Here is a 15,670-nt window from a genome sequence, read left to right as displayed (position 1 = left end):
GGGGAAGAGCAATGATTTCAGCTCAGATGTAACTGTCCAGTCATGAACTGGAGTGGCCCAGCATGGGGAAAGGTGAAAGAGCTGGGAAAATCAAAGGGTCCGTGGCAGACACAGTTTCCTGCTTCTTCCTTTGGCTTCTGCTCCTCCCCTGGCACTCTCAGACACCCCTGTTTGTGCTGAGTGAGTCTCCAGCTTTGAGCCTTCGTGCCAAGGCACTCCAAGGTTTACTTATCTTACCATCATCTTCCTTCCAGTCAATAAAATAGACTTCAAACCTTTGAAGTCGTGGCTTTCAATGCACTTCAGTTGACTTTTCAAAGAGAGCGTGCCACATCACTTCTCAGCTTGTTTTCTGTTTCTTTTTCTTTTTTACATTATGTAAATTCAGGGAGGCCAGACAGCAAATGGAGGGAGATTAAAAAGTTCCACGAGGCAAATCAGGGTGTTAACTCGCAGAGCATCAGGTAATTTGCCATAACTGCCCATGTGTGTGCTCCTACCCCATCCCTTCAGCTACACCACTCACCTCTCATTTCCTCAGGGCCCTGAGGATCCACATGAGCAGTTACCCTGGTCCCATGGATGTGTAGCAAGTTACAGCCTATCTCACCCCAAGGTGATTTATTCATCTGTCTGTACCCTCAGTAATCAAGCCACCATCTTATGGAAAGATTGCCTCTCATTTATTTATGTCTGGCCTTATAACTTCAAACTAAGTTGCTAGTATGTCTTAATTTTCCCCATCTGTGAAAACAGATGCTGTTTATTTTGGATGATTTGCCAAGGGAGCCCAGTTGCAGGGGCTTGTTACAGGAGTCAGAGTTGCTGTTGCTCTGTGGCAGCGCTGGGCTCGTGGCTCGGGGGCACTCCCAGTGAGCCCCCCCTGCATCTGCCAGGCTCTGCCCCCCTCCAGCCTGGCCCTGGGGCTCCAGTTTTTCTTCAATAACCACTTCAAGGGTTTAACCTGCAGCTTTGGAATGGCAAGAGACTGACCAGGTTTCTCACAACAAAAGAAGTGTGAGACTCGTGTCAATCTTTTCTTCTCAGTTTGGGTTTTGTTTCTTCACTGTGTGTCCCACCACACGACCTGTCCATACAGGTCCTGGATGTTATTTCCAGAAACATTCATCCCATGGCAGTGTCATCCACGGCTGTGCCCTTGGGCACACAGAATTCCCAGAAAAGTCATTTCTTCAGAGCATTTTCTCTGAGCAGAGGCTCTTTCTGGGGATTCATTCAGTGCTTGGCAGGGAATCACAGAATTATTAAATGGTTTGGGTTGGAAGGGAACCTTTACCATCACCAAGTCTAAGCCCTTGCCATGGGCAGGGACAACTGGACCAGGTTGCACAGAGCCCCATCCAGCCTGGCCTTGAGCACTTCCAGGGGTGGGAATAGTCCATTCCCAGCTTCTGATTTTCTGTGCATCACACAGGGGGAAACCAGCCCTGTCTGTGCCAGGCTGGGGCTGCCCAGGCCCTGCACTTCTGCTCTTTCCTTCATAAGGCCATGGCAATGCCAGGCTTGGCCTTTTACAAGCCAGAGCTGGCAGAGTTTGAGGCTGAAGATACTTGGTTTAAAACCCATTTTCCTCAGGACTTCACCTTCTTTGTCCCATTACCTTCTGCAGTCGCTCTTCTCTTCCCGGCCTTTGAGGTATTTGCACATCTGAGGGGTCAGAGCGAGGGCTCAGCAGCTCGGGGAGCACAAAGGCAGATTCCTTTTGCTGGGTTCAGTGCCTGAGCTGCCCTGGTGCCTGGCACAGCCCTGCTCCTGCTGCTGCAGGTGAAGAGTCGCGGGCACAGAAGCGCCGAGCTCGCAGGCGGACATGGCCCCTGCAAAAAGAGAAAGTTATGATTAAAAAAAAAACCCCAAAAACCAACTGTGAGGAGTGACACTGACAGGGAGATGAGAGGGAAGCTCTGTGTGTTTGGTTGCTTTCAGTGTCAGACGCGGTTCCAGCCTTTTCTGTTCTCATGGATGGTTTCGTGGCCAAGGCCGAGTGAAACCCAAGGGAAGGAAGGATGCAGATCCCTTTAAAACTGAGAGCTTTGGTGACCCTTTTTTCTCTTAAATTGAAAAACTCAGAAGCCAAAAGGATCATTTAAGAGAGAGATGCAGGAGCTGGGTCTCCTTCTGCAAGCTCCAAAGCTCAGCTGTGCAGAGGATTTTTGGGCAGGGTGGGAGGCCAGGGAACAATTCCTGCCGCAGGAATCCTCCTGGTGTGGGGATTCTTGGGCAGGATGCTCAGCAGTGCCACGTGCAGAATTGGCCCCCCAGCCCATGCTTGGCCAGCAGTAGCTTCCCAATTACATTTTAATGCAATTTTAAAAGACAGCCAATTGAATAATTAACCGTAGGGAAGAGGTTTTCTTCTTTCCAAATCTTGTTGATGCAAATATTTTGCATCAGGCCACCCATGTTTTGGAGCAGGCAGGGATTCCCCATTCCTGGAGAAATACTGACCTCCAGTGGGATGTGCCTTTAGCACAACTACTGCTCAATCCTGAGTCTCTTATTGGGGGCTCCAAAATGTAAATATGCAGAGGGGGAAAAAATAAATCCATGTGTGTGAGGTGTGCCACCTCCCTTTCCCTGCAGTGAGGCTTGGTCCTTCTGAATAACATGGGAAGGGGAATGACTTTAAACAGAAAGAAGTTTATCCAATCTAAGTTGAGATTGGAAATTGGGAAGGAATTCTTCTCTGTGAGGGGGTGAGGCCCTGGCACAGGGTGCCCAGCGGAGCTGTGCCTGCTCCTGGATCCCTGGAAGTGTCCAAAGCCAGGCTGGACAGGGCTTGGAGCAGGTGGAAGTTGTCCCTGCCCATGGCAGGGGGTGGAATGAGATGAGTTTTAAGTTTGTTCCCAACCCAAACCACTCTGAGATTCCATTCCACCAACACAGTAATTGTCTTTCTTATTGTTTAGGTCGAAAAAGACCTTTAAGATCATCCTTACCCCATCACTGCCAAGCCCACCACAAGCCACGTTCCCAGGTGCCACATCTACAAAAAAAAAAGGGAATTTGCACCAGCAAAGACCCTGATTCCTGGGCAAGCAGTGTCACTTTGGGTGTCACTTTGAGCCTCCATCACTGCTGCTCTCAGTCCAGCCCTGTGGCCAGGGCATCACTCCCTGTGCAAGGAGCTCTCTCCACAGCTGGTTTCTGGGTGTGTGGAGCATTTCCCAGCCTGGCAAGACTGGGAGAGCTGGAACTGAGCTGTGCACACGTGTGAAGGCTCAGAGAGGGTAGGAGCCCTGAGGACAGCCTGCCTTTGCTGCTCCCCAGGCAGCCCCTGCACTTCTTGCTCCCTGGCTGTTGATAAATGAGGAAATTTTTTGCCTTCCAGCTGTCTGGAAATTAGGGGAATAATTACAACAGGAATTATCAGGGAGGGACTGGAACAGATGGGACCTGAGCTTTGACCCACCTGGAAATCCAGGCACAGAGGGACAGATCCTGCATCCCCACAGTGGAGTGCAAAACACCAGCTCTGAACCTGGAGCCGAGCAGGTTTTCCAGCCAGGGAGAGGCCCAGACACTGCTGGCAGCCAGGGAGAAAGGTGAAACAGGTCGATTTCTGCCGCAGGACAGTTCTGGGATGGATTTGCCACTGGAACACGGAGCTTGCCCTGCGGGGCTGGTCCCGTGCCTCTCACTGTAGCTGCAGCCTCACTGCTTCACATCTGGGCCCATCTGGGGTTACACCGGGGGAATGAGAGGTTTTTGTTTTGCTCCTGGAGCATTCCAGCAGTGCCTGTTGTGGTTTAGGGTGTGGGTTTTCCTCTGGGGAGCAGCTGGGAAGAGGGATCCTTTGTAGAAAGTTGGCTGAGCGGGAATGCCAGGGGCTGCATAGCCTGGGCCCATGCCCGGGACAGGAGGGGTGCCACCTGAGCCCCCGGGACAGGAGTGGTGCCATGTGAGCCTCTGGGGCACGAGGGGTGCCACCTGAGCCCCCAGGATCCTTTGTAGAAAGTTGGCTGAGCGGGAATGCCAGGGGCTGCACAGCCTGGGCCCGTGCCCGGGACAGGAGGGGTGCCATGTGAGCCCCTGGGACAGGAGTGGTGCCACCTGAGCCCCTCCCAGGGGTGTCCCCCCCCTGCTGCAGCCCCCACTGGGTGCCACCTGAGCCCCTGGGACAGGAGTGGTGCCACCTGAGCCCCCGGGACAGAAGTGGTGCCACCTGAGCCCCTCCCGGGGGTGTCCCCCCCTGCTGCAGCCCCCACCTGCCCTGTGAGTGCCTCTCCCAGCCCCCACAGCCGGGGCAGCCTCTTCCATCACCTTTCCTGGGCAGACCAGACCTGGGCTCAGCTCCCCTTAACCCTCCCCAGGTGCCCCCACTGTGCCCGGCCAGGATGGTACCCCTGGGGCACCAAAAACGCCTGGCTGATGCCTTTGAAGCAGCTGTGCCAGCGCAGGCAGCTGGCACTGGCACAGGTGACACTGGCACTGGCAGGTGGCATTGGGAGGTGGCACTGGCACTGGCACTGGCAGGTGGCACTGCTCCCTCCCCGGACCGTGCCCATGCCCAGGGGCGAGCAGGGCCCCAGGCACGAGGGGAGAGCGGAGCTGCTGCTCTGAGCTGCTCCGGGGGGCTCTGAGCCCCTGGATGTCCCCTGCACGGCCGGGTGACAGCCCTGGCTCTGTTTTGCAGTGCGCTGTGCCGAGCTGCAGATGCAGCTGAGCGAGGCCGTGGCCACCCTGGCTGCCCAGAAGGAGCTCGTGGCCAAGCTGGAGCACGACCTCAGCACCATGCAGGCCCTGGCAGCCGCGCTGCGCCCCGAGGCAGAGGTAACCCTGCCCAGGGCCCGGGCTGCCTCCCCTCTGCTCCTCGCTGTTTGGGTTTTCTTTGTTTCATTATTTAGATATTTATTTATATTTATTAATTTTGTTATTATTATTTTTATTATTATCAATAGTAATAACTTAATATAATATAATATAATATAATATAATATAATACAACATAACATAATACAACATAACAAAATATAATATAATATATATCATAATAATAATAAAATTTCATTTTCGCTATTATTACCATTATCTATTTTTCATTACTAATATTTATATAATAATATAATATAATATAATATGATATAATATAATGTAATATAATATAATATAATATAATATAATATAATATAACATAACATAACATAATATATATCATAATAATAAAATTTAATTTTCTTTATTAGTACCATTATCTATTCTTCATTACTAATATTTATTATCATTATCATTGTTCTTATTATTGTTGTTCTTATTATTAACAACAATAATTAATTATTAACATGCACTATCATCATTAATAATTATTAATTTTTCGTTATTATTATCATTACTATGTATTATTAATTACTAATATTTGTTATTATCATTATAGTTGTTATATTATTATTAACAATAATAATTGATTTTTAACTTTCATTATTATAATTATTAATTATTACTTTTCGTTATTATTATCGTCATTGTTTATTATTTATTACTAATATTTATTATTATCATTATCATTGGTTTTTAAATTATTATTAATAATGACTAATTGTCATACTTCCTAACTACTAATTTCCGTCATTATTATCATTATTATTTATTATTGATGATTACTGATATATTATTATTGTTATCGTTGTTGTTATTATTGTTATTATTACTTCCTTTGTTATTATTGTTATTATTGTTGTTATTACTTCCTTCTCCTTCTGATAACTCCCCCGGCAGAGGGTGGGAGGGGTGGTCCCGGTGCCTCCCGGGGCCCCTCCATCCCTGGCCCTGGGTCCGGTCCAGCCGGGCTGGGGCTGCAGCTGCCCACCAGGGGCTGCTTTTCCAGGCACCTGGGGTGGGTGGGCAATGTTAAATTTCTCTGTTTGTGCTGCCCAGGGCGCGGCCAGCCCCGGGCTGGAGAGGATCCCTGAGCCCATCAAGGAGGCCACGGCGCAGTTTTATGGTGAGAGAGAGGGGCAGCCAGGCTGGGCTGGGACACCCCAGGGCAGGGGTCACTTCTCCAGGGACGGCAGCTCCTGCTCGGCGTGTCTCCCTCTGGGACAGTTCTCCGTGCTGGGCACGGTTTGCCATCCTTTGGTGCTCCCAGGGGTGCTCGGGCACGTGCCAGGCTGTGCTGAGCTGGAAATTAGGGGAATTGCTGAGCCCCACAGCCTGAGCTCTGTGCTCTGCCTCCTGCTCTTCCCACGCCAAACCCCTCCAGAGCCAGAGTGAAACATTTCCTGGACATCAGCCCCTGTGCTGAGGTCTGCAGGAGAAAATGAATGTAAAAAATAACAACTCCCTGCTCCTCTGGGGGGAAAAAAAAGAATTCCACAGCCTGAGCTCTGTGCTCTGCCTCCTGCTCTTCCCACGCCAAACCCCTCCAGAGCCAGAGTGAAACATTTCCTGGACATCAGCCCCTGTGCTGAGGTCTGCAGGAGAAAATGAATGTAAAAAATAACAACTCCGTGCTCCTCTGGGGGGAAAAAAAAAGAATTCCTTTCCTTTTTTTTTCTTTTTTTTTTTTTTTTTTTTTTTGCTTGCGCTTTTTTTTTGTTTGTTTTGAAAGGTTTTGAAAACACAAGATAAACATTATCACAGCAACAGTCCCACCAAGCTAAACAACCTGCAGCCACCCATCCTGCTCTATGAATAACTGCTCAGTGCAGCTGGCTGAGTCATGGCCTTGGGGACACATTTCTCCTTGGCTGTGAATGCCACTGCCAGGAAGGAAGAGCAGGGAGGGATGGCCACAGTCCCCCTGACACCCACAGAGCCCCATCAAGGGGGGCAACCCATGTGGAACACCCAAAAAATGGGGTCCTGGGCATAGCAAGCTGGTGGTGGAGGGGTTGGGGTGGGGGAGAGAGGATTGTGGCTCTGGGACTTTATTTTAATGCTGCAGCTGCTGCAGAGGCCAAGGAGAGAGTCTGGCATGGGTGGGGAGGGTTGGAGTCAGGGAAAGGCAGCCATGGGTTGCACCAAATAATGCAGTTGGTTTTCCTGTTCATTTTGAGTCAAAAATGAAAAAAAAAAAAAAAAAAAAAAAAACAAAACATAAATAGCAGCCCATGTTGTAATTACTGTGCACAGGGGTGGATTTGGGTGCCCCCAAGGTCCCACAGCAGGAGGACCTTGAGCACACCCCTGGGGTGGATGGTCACTGGGCATTTACCAGGTCACCTCTCACACCAAACCTCATCCACAGGTCACCCTGCATCCCCTGGCACCTCATTCCCCGAGGGCCAGGTGGACTCACTGCTGTCCATCATCTCCAGCCAGAGGGAACGCTTCCGAGCCAAGAACCAGGAGCTGGAGGGGGTGAGGCTGCTGGGGGGCTGGGGCTGCTGCTCTGCTGGCCTGCAGGCAATCCTGTGCCAAGCACTGAGGCAAAAGGAAAACACATCCTGCTGTGAGCAGGAGCACAACCCGCCCCAGCCCATCCCTGCTGCTGCAGCTGCAGGACAGCTCCAAACCCCTGTGTCCCTCTGTCCCTCTGTCCCTCTGTCCCTGTGTCCCTGTGCTCCTGGCACAGTGTTTGGGGGATGCCATGGAAAAAGCACATAGATGATACATTTTGGGATGGCAAATTGAAGCAGAGCTCAAAATAACCTTTTCTGAGCTGTCCGGTTGTGTCTGCACCTCCTGTGGGAGCCACATCCCATCCCAAAATCCCCCTCAGCCTCCTTGGCTACCCCAGCCCTTCCTGGGCTTCTTGGTCAGGACTGGGAGCCCCCTTCTGCCACACCTGGCACGGTTTTAATTAGGGAGCAATTTGAATTCTGAGCCAGGGGGGTTTAATTCCTGGGATGAAAGGGACTGATGTCTGGGTGCCCCAAATCCCCCCTGGCTGGATGCCACTGTCCCTCCACTCCCCTGCAGGAGAACAGGATGCTGCAGCACACGGTGCACGCCCTGCAGAGCGAGCTGGACACCCTCAGAGCTGACAACATCAAGCTCTACGAGAAGATCAAGTTCCTGCAGAGCTACCCTGGCCGGGTGAGTGTCCACCTGTCCATCTGTCTGTCTGTCTGTCCCTCCTCGGGCTGGGCTCACCCAGCAGACAGCCCCAGACACAGAAACTGCACATTTCCAGTGTGCAGCTTGCATGGAAGTTGGAGCTAATTGGGGTGGGAAAGGTTCTCCCAGCCAGGAAGGCAGTTTAGAACTGTGCTGAGGGATCTCTGGCATCTTCGAAGCCAGAAGCCCAAATTTCCTCCCTAACACAGCTGCTACATCCCGCTCTGATGCTCACTGCTGGCAGTGTGGTGCTCCAGCAGGCAGGTGGGGATACTTCTGCCTGACCAGGCTGCAGAGGTTAAACCCCTGCAGCAGAGCCTGGAAAATAACTCATCCTGTCCCACTGGTGCTCATTCCTGAACTTCTTGTATCCAGCAGAGAGAGCTGCTCCCTGAGTAGCCAGAAGACAAAAGAGAAGAAGCCAGCCCAAAATCATCCCAGTAAGGGCAGGAGAAGGCTGGGAAGGGGAACCAGACTTTGCTGCAGCCTGCTGTGCTCCTGCTATGTCCCTCAGGAGTTCCTCCCTGGGGGTTTGCAGGAGGCTCAGGCTGCTGCCTGGGAGCTTTCCACTGCCAGCCTTTCCCTGTCAGAGCCGGGCTCTCCTGGCCTCGGGCTTTCCTTAGAAATGCCAAAGTGCCACTCACAGAGGGGACACCCATTCCCTGCCTTCCTTCCTCCTGGCTGCTGCCTTTCCGTGCTGCCTGCACCGAGTCTGCTTTGTTGAGGGATATTTTAATAGCATTTGGTGGTGGGAAACTCCTACAGCTTGAGGCACCTTATTTGGTTCTTTCTTTATGTCCCCGTGATGACGCCAGGTCGTCCCCTCTGACATTTTTTCCCCTTTCTCCTGTGGAATATCATCTCCATGTTTATCCTCTGCCACAAGGCAACCCCTGAATGCCATTGCCATGAGCTAAAGAGCAAAACCCTCCATGGCAGCAGCACAGGGGATTGCATAATTCACCCCCTAATGGGACATGTGACACGTTAAAAATACTCAGCAAAGATCATTGCACTGGCCAGGCTGTGGCAGCTCCTCGCCCCTAAATCGGGCTCTGCTCTCACCACAGTGACCCCAGGCTCGGGTTGCAGTGTGTGAGGCCAGGCTTACTAAAGGTTTACACAGAGGTGTAACAGCCAGGCAGGGTAACCCTGTGCACGTAGGAACAGGTCCAGAAAGCCCTGGGGGAGCGCGAGCCCTGCGGAGCCGGGCACAGCAGCAAGTGGTGCCCTGCTGGGACAGGGAATCAGCGCTGCAGCAAGGAGCCAGAGCCTGCAGCAGGCTGTGCCCAGGGCTGGTGGCAGCGTGGGCTCTTCCCAGGCTGGCTTTGGGCAGGAATGATGTGGAATCTGCAGCTCCTGCAGAGGTGGAGGAAGGAGGAGCAGGGAGGCTGCACGAGCATCCTCGGGGCTCCCTGCGGCAAGGCTGTGTAAGGGGAATTATACAGGAGAAGTACAGAATCCATCCTCTCTGAACCCACCCAAATATTTCCCTTCTTTCAAGGGGTTTTCTTCATTTTCCTTGCCCTTTTCCCAGCCTATAACAGCTCTATGTTTGAGCAATGATTTCCTCCTCCTAAGCCTCTGTCTCCCTCCTGCCTGGCCCAGCAGCAGAGGAGTTCAGGGTGGGATTTGCAGTAGCCCAGGTGAGCTCTGTGAGGATGACACAGGTGACAATTATTTCATGGAAAGGGCCCAAAATACTGAAACAAACCAACCCTAAACCATTCCACAATTCTGTGAAGAAAGGACTTTATTCCACAGCTCCTCTTGTGCTTCTCTTTTCTGAAGGGGACAGATGCTGTCAGCCCCGTGGCTCAGCTCTGGGCTGTGCTGCTCCATCCTTTGGGGGTGTTTTATTCCAAATGGGGGAGCTCAGGGTTCTGTCCTTGTGCTGGGTGTCCCTGAGGCTCTCACCTGCCTTTGCTCCCACAGGGCAGCAGCAGGGATGACACGGAGCAGCGCTACTCCTCCCAGTACGAGGAACGCCTGGACCCCTTCTCCTCCTTCAGCAGGAAGGTATGAAAGGTTCCCAGCACCCTCCCTCTGCATCAGCCCCTCTGGGACCATGCCCAGATGAAATCCAGGGAGCTCTGACAGAATGAAACGCACTCAAACGTCCTTTGCTTTCAAAAACAAAACAAAATAAATAAAAGTCACTGTGCCCAGATGATGGCTGGGGTCAGGGGGCACATCCTGGGGCACACAGCTCCTTCTGTGTTTTGCAAACCCCAAATAGCCCTCTGAGCCTCCAAATCTTGTATGGTTTCCTTGTAGGAACGCCAGAGGAAGTACCTGAGCCTCAGTCCCTGGGATAAAGCCACGCTGAGCATGGTGAGTGGCTGCTCTGCCAGCACTGCTGGCAGCTGAGGGGATTTTAGGCCAGCCTGCAAGGGAATGGGGCAGTGGAAGGGCCCATCCTGCTGTCCTGGGCAGGGTGCAGAACTGGAGTTTGGGTTAGGAGCAGTCCCTTTCCTCCCTTGCTGCCCAGGGCAGTGGTGGCATCACTGTCCCAGAGGCATTTCAAGGACAGGGAGATGTGGCACCTGGGAAAGTGGTTTAGTGGTGGGCTTGGCAGTGATGGTTGGACTCAAGGATTTCTGAGGTCTGTCCCAACTTAGACAATTCTGATTCTGTTCTCTGACTCCAAGCACCTCTCCTCTGGTTTGTAACATGGTGTGGGGCTCAGGGCTGTACCCCCAGCCAGGGGCAAAGCAGGAGAACCCCCCCCCCCCGAGAGCCCCAGTACCCCACACATGTGGGGAGCAGGAGTGTGGGGGGCTGCAGGGGGTCCAGCACTCCAGGGAAGATCTCTGCTCCACACATTGGCTTCTCATTGCATTCTCCTTAAAAACCACTTCCCAAGCCCTGATCCTTCCTGCTCTGGCCCTTCCTTCCAAAAAAGCATCAAGGGAGATCCTGGGGAAGCTGTGGTGTCTGCAGCAGCAGAGGGTCCTTGTCTGAGCCACAGAGGTGACTGCTGCCACTGCCAGCTTGGGCTGCCATCCCTTAGGGTATAGCTTTCTGAGCTAAAAATGTGGTTATTGAGGAAATCTGACTTAGAGAGGAATTTGTGGCATTAGCAGCAGGCTCAGGACAGGGTTTTGGCTGAGTTAACCCCCGGCTCTCTGGCACAAGGGAGGTGAACATGGGACTGTGGGGCTGCAGAGAACACAGAGAAATCCTGTAATAAAGGCAGAGCTGTCATTTGCATAAAACCAAGCAAATGCCAACATGAATATGGATTGTGTGGCGTGCTAGCACCACGGAGAATTAATGAAAGGCATTCACAAAAAAAAACTGACTTAGGGGAGTTATTCCTTGGGAATATTTAAGAACATAATCTTGTTTGTTACAGCAGCCTCCGCCGTGGCCGTGAATAGCAAAGACGATTTCAGCCCGGAATGGGTTTGGTGGGAGATCTGTGGGTTTTAATGCCAGCTTTGGAAAGCCTGTGTGGTGTTTGGGGAATGTGCTTATGTCCATAATGAGTCCCTGGGTTCCAGCAGGAATAAAGAGTGGCTATGAAGGAAGGCAGGACCCGTTCTATGCAAGCCACTCCTCTGCTGCTCCTGATTTTCGTGCTTTTGAAGGGATGGGCATGAAGGTTTTCACACTGGGACATTAGTGTGCTGTGCCAAAAGGGCTCAGGCATCATCAGGGGCTGGCTGTGGTTCAGTGGCCTCTCCAGAATGAGGGGTGGAGGGCAATTCATCCCGACCCCACAGGTTTCCAGCCCCCCGTGAGCTTGGGGGTGGCACAGGCTCTGCAAGGGTGGAGAGCAAAGCTTTTGGGACAGGGCCTGCAGAGCCAGAGCAAGGGGACACCAGGGCCCAGCTCTGGGGACACCAACACAGCCTTGGCCCCAGTGCCCTGCTCAGGAGGCGACGAGAGGACGCTGCAAATCACAAAGTTGTTTGAGCTCACGAATTAAAAATGTGCAGAGCTTAATTACTGCTGGGGTTTCTCTGAGGAGCAGGGCTGGCACAGCAGGAGCAGGGAGAGCTGGGCTGAAGCAACTCAGAATAAACCCCCAGAAGGGTTTTCAGTGGGGGAAAGCCCACACTAAACCCACCTTGGTTTGGGCACCTTTGGGCTGAGAGCGTGGGCTCTTGTGCTCTGAAGGAGCATCGCTGCTCAGAGCTGGGCACGGGGGGTGGCAAACAGCCCTCACTGCATGTGTGTGCAGGGTCTGTGCAGGCTCCCAGTGCTGGCCAGGATCTCTCCAAGCCTGTTTGAGGGGGGCTGGTGTCCAGTGGGCCCACATGAAAGTGGGATTTCCGTTCTGCTCTCCCGCAGGGGCGGCTCATCCTGTCCAACAAGACCGCTCGCACCGTGGCCTTCTTCTACACCCTGCTCCTGCACTGCCTCGTCTTCCTGGTGAGGGGGCCCACGGGGGGTGGGCACTGAGACAAAACATCCTGCCCTCCCCTCCAGGGGGGGTTTGGGCTGGTTTGAGGTGTTGTGCCAAGCCAGGACGTGGCTCTGCAGGCACGGCAGGGCCGGAGCGTGGGACAGGGGCATACCAAGGGATGTCCCCACGGCTTCACAGGGTGGAAATCCCACCCTGGGTGGGCACAGCCTTGCCTATGGGCAGGAGCTGGGAGCTGTCTGTGTGCCCGTGTCGCTCCTGGGATCAGCCATGGGATCGTGGTGGTGCCAGGCCAGGAGCTCACACAGAGTTTAATGTGCTGCCAAGGAAGCCTCTGTCCAGTGGACAGCAAAATTTTGGTTAATTATTGTGAATCTAATACCATAAGTGATTTTAGGAATAAAATACATCCCCTTGAGCCCACACTACCTGGTTCTAGACCATGTGGATCCTATTCCTGGGTGCATCATAACCTCCAGCTCAGTGGAATTCATTTGCAGTCTCTCCAGGGATGAGCTCTGGCTCTCCCCATGCTCCTGACATGCCTTGTGGCTCCATTTTTCTCTAGTTTTCAAGTTTTCCCACTAGGGTTGAAAGCAGAGAAGCAGAAGTTTGGGAGGAATGGAAGCTTCAGCCAGCCCAGATCTCTTGGGAGTTTGTTGTGGTGCAAACTCCTCCTGTATCCTTGCACAGTTTCTGGGAGTTTATTTGTCATTTCAGGGAGGAAAAAAAAAGCCAAACAAACCATCAATAATTAAACGAGGAAGTGAGATGAAAGCCAAATCAGAACAATATTTCTGTCCTGGTCTCAAAGTTATTTTGGTGAGGAAAGGAGCAAAGGAAATAAAAAGTTAAACATCATTAAAGTTTAAAGCGCTAACCCAAAAAAAAAAAAAAAAAAAAAAGAAAAAAGAAAATTCATAAATATTACATGGCTGGAATGATCTTACATCATCTAGACACAAAAGAGCCTGAAATGCAGCACCCAGCACTGCCTGGCTGGGGATGAAGTGTGTGTGCCACAGGAGGAAGCCCCTGCTCCTCCATCCCCACAGTGGCAGTGACATCTCTGCCACTGATCCTGGGAGGCTCCAATTACCCCTGGTTTGGGTGTGCTGGTGGGTGTTTGTGTGCTTAGGGTGATTCCCTGGTGGAACAGCTTACAAACTCCCAGGGCTTGAACCAATCTGCTGGGGATGGGAGAGCTTCTGCCTCTTCCCAAAGCCCAGCGCTGCCTCTGCCTCCTCAGACCTCGGCTCTGCAGTGGGAACATGCAGGCACGAAGGTAAAAAGGAGCCAAGCCAAGCACTGACCTTCCTTAAGCCTGTTCCAAAAATACATCTCCATCCATGTGCAGCCCTGAGCCTTATCCCAAACCACCAGAGCCACAGCAGCACTGTCCCAGTAAAAATAACCCACTGGGAAAGGTCATCTTGACCATCCTGAGGGCAGCCCCTGCAGCACACTGGGGTTCCCCACGCTGGTGACCACAGAGTCACAGTGTGGCTGGGAAGGGACCTTAAAAATCCCCCAGTGCCACCCCTGCCATGGCAGGGACACCTTCCACCAGCCCAGGCTGCTCCAAACCCTGTCCAACCTGGCCTTGGGCACTGCCAGGGATCCAGGGGCAGCCACAGCTGCTCTGGGCACCCTGTGCCAGGGCCTGCCCACCCTCCCAGGGAAGAATTCCTCCCTGATATCACATCTAAACTTGCTCTCTATCAGTTTGAAGCCATTCCTTTGCCCTGTCACAAGTGCCCCTTGTCACAAGTGCCTCTCAGGATGGGATGGCAGGGCCAGGCTGGCACAGCAGTGGCACAGACTGCAGTGAGGAGTGGCTGGGATGGAGGTGGGAGCAGAGCTGATCCCGTTCCTTCCCTTGCAGGTGCTCTACAAAACCGCCTGGAGCGAGAGCGTGGGACGGGACTGCAGCGCCTTCTGTGCTAAGAAGTGAGTGGGGACAGGCTGGGCCAGCCCCGGCCCCAGGGCTTGCTTGGTGGGCAGAGCTTGGTGGCCTGCAGCAGATTTTTTGGGCACCCCAGTGCTGGAAACAAGGCCAGTTAATTGGGCTTTAAACCCAGTGAGGGAGGAGGGAGAAAAAGCTCACGGAACTGGGAACCGCTCGTGTTCAATTGGGTGTTCTCCAAAGCCTTTCCTGCAGGCAGCCCTTACCCAGGAGGAATCCTGCTAAAGGTTTATGATAAAGGTTTATAAACGTGATCCTGGAGACCTGGGGGGTGTCAGACCCATGCCATGACTCCAGTTCCCTGCTGGTTCTGGAGCAGAGCACGGTGCTTGTCCTCGAGGAGCGGCCCCTTGGAATCGGTGCTGGGCTGCCCGAGCACCTTGGGGCTGGCTGCAGCTTAACGTGGCTCTGCTCTCTCCCCAGGTATGCTGACCACCTCCACGAGTTCCACAAGAACGGGGACGTGGGTGGCATGTGGCAGTGACAGCTGGACATGGCCCCTGCAGCCGGAGCTGTCCCCGCTGCTGCCTTGCTGTGCTTTGCTCTCTGCTTTGTAGGATGAAGGCAATGATCCCCCCCACTCCCACCCGGGAAATTAAAACCTCAGCTAAGGGAGAATCATCTCCAGCCCTGGAAAGGCTGCAGCAGTTCCCATGTTTTCCTCAGAGAGCTCAGTCCTTACCAGAACACAGGGAAAATGCAAGATCAGGGGTACCCCTCCTCCCAGGTCCGCATCTCTCTCCATCCTGTCTGAAGTCCAGCGCAGCACTGGGTGGGTAAATCCAGCCAGAAAAGGGGAGGAAAGGCAACCTCCTGAACTTGCATTTCCAGGTGTTGTGCTATTTGAGAACTCCTGTTTTGCTCCAGCTCTGGGGGTCTCCTGCCCATGCTGCTGGGCACTGGCAATGCCCTTCTTGACCTGGAGTTTGGGAATAATTAGGAATAGCCAGGACTTAAAGGGCATGAAGGGAGGTGCTGCTGGTCAGGCCTGACCTCACAGGGATGCTCCAGACTCTCCTTGCTGAGATGTTTCTGCCTTTTGGGAAACCACAAGTCAAATCAAGCAATTGCTGGTGATTGGGTTTGCTGGGTGATGAGCACTAATTTGATGGGCTGCTAATTTGGGCCTGTTTCTGCCTTTTGGGAAACCACAAGTCAAATCAAGCAATTGCTGGTGACTGGGTTTGCTGGGTGATGAGCTGCTAATTTGGGCTGATTTGGGGAGACAGAGGTGATAGGAGATGCTCCAATTAAAAAGAGCAGGTCCCAGCAATCTCTCCTTCCTGCTGTGACCACATGGTGAGGGAAGGTATTAG

General features: G+C 52.5%; 1 protein-coding gene across 1 annotated transcript in view; it reads left to right on the top strand.

The window, feature by feature from the left end:
* The window catches only part of CUX1 (cut like homeobox 1), a 267,150-nt gene extending 251,695 nt beyond the window's left edge, over positions 1 to 15,455 (top strand). The window contains exons 15-23 of the mRNA XM_041423197.1: positions 4,655 to 4,791; positions 5,893 to 5,959; positions 7,205 to 7,317; positions 7,879 to 7,995; positions 9,952 to 10,035; positions 10,294 to 10,350; positions 12,316 to 12,396; positions 14,274 to 14,338; positions 14,778 to 15,455. Of these exons, the coding sequence (XP_041279131.1) occupies positions 4,655 to 4,791; positions 5,893 to 5,959; positions 7,205 to 7,317; positions 7,879 to 7,995; positions 9,952 to 10,035; positions 10,294 to 10,350; positions 12,316 to 12,396; positions 14,274 to 14,338; positions 14,778 to 14,838 (782 nt within the window). The 3' untranslated portion in view covers positions 14,839 to 15,455. The remainder of the gene's footprint in view (positions 1 to 4,654; positions 4,792 to 5,892; positions 5,960 to 7,204; positions 7,318 to 7,878; positions 7,996 to 9,951; positions 10,036 to 10,293; positions 10,351 to 12,315; positions 12,397 to 14,273; positions 14,339 to 14,777) is intronic.
* The last annotated feature ends 215 nt before the right edge of the window (positions 15,456 to 15,670 follow it).

Source organism: Onychostruthus taczanowskii, unplaced genomic scaffold, assembly GCF_017590055.1.
Source record: "Onychostruthus taczanowskii isolate IOZ18803 unplaced genomic scaffold, ASM1759005v1 scaffold75, whole genome shotgun sequence".
In the NCBI taxonomy this organism is placed as follows: domain Eukaryota; kingdom Metazoa; phylum Chordata; class Aves; order Passeriformes; family Passeridae; genus Onychostruthus; species Onychostruthus taczanowskii.
This window is presented reverse-complemented; position numbering and strand designations above follow the sequence as displayed.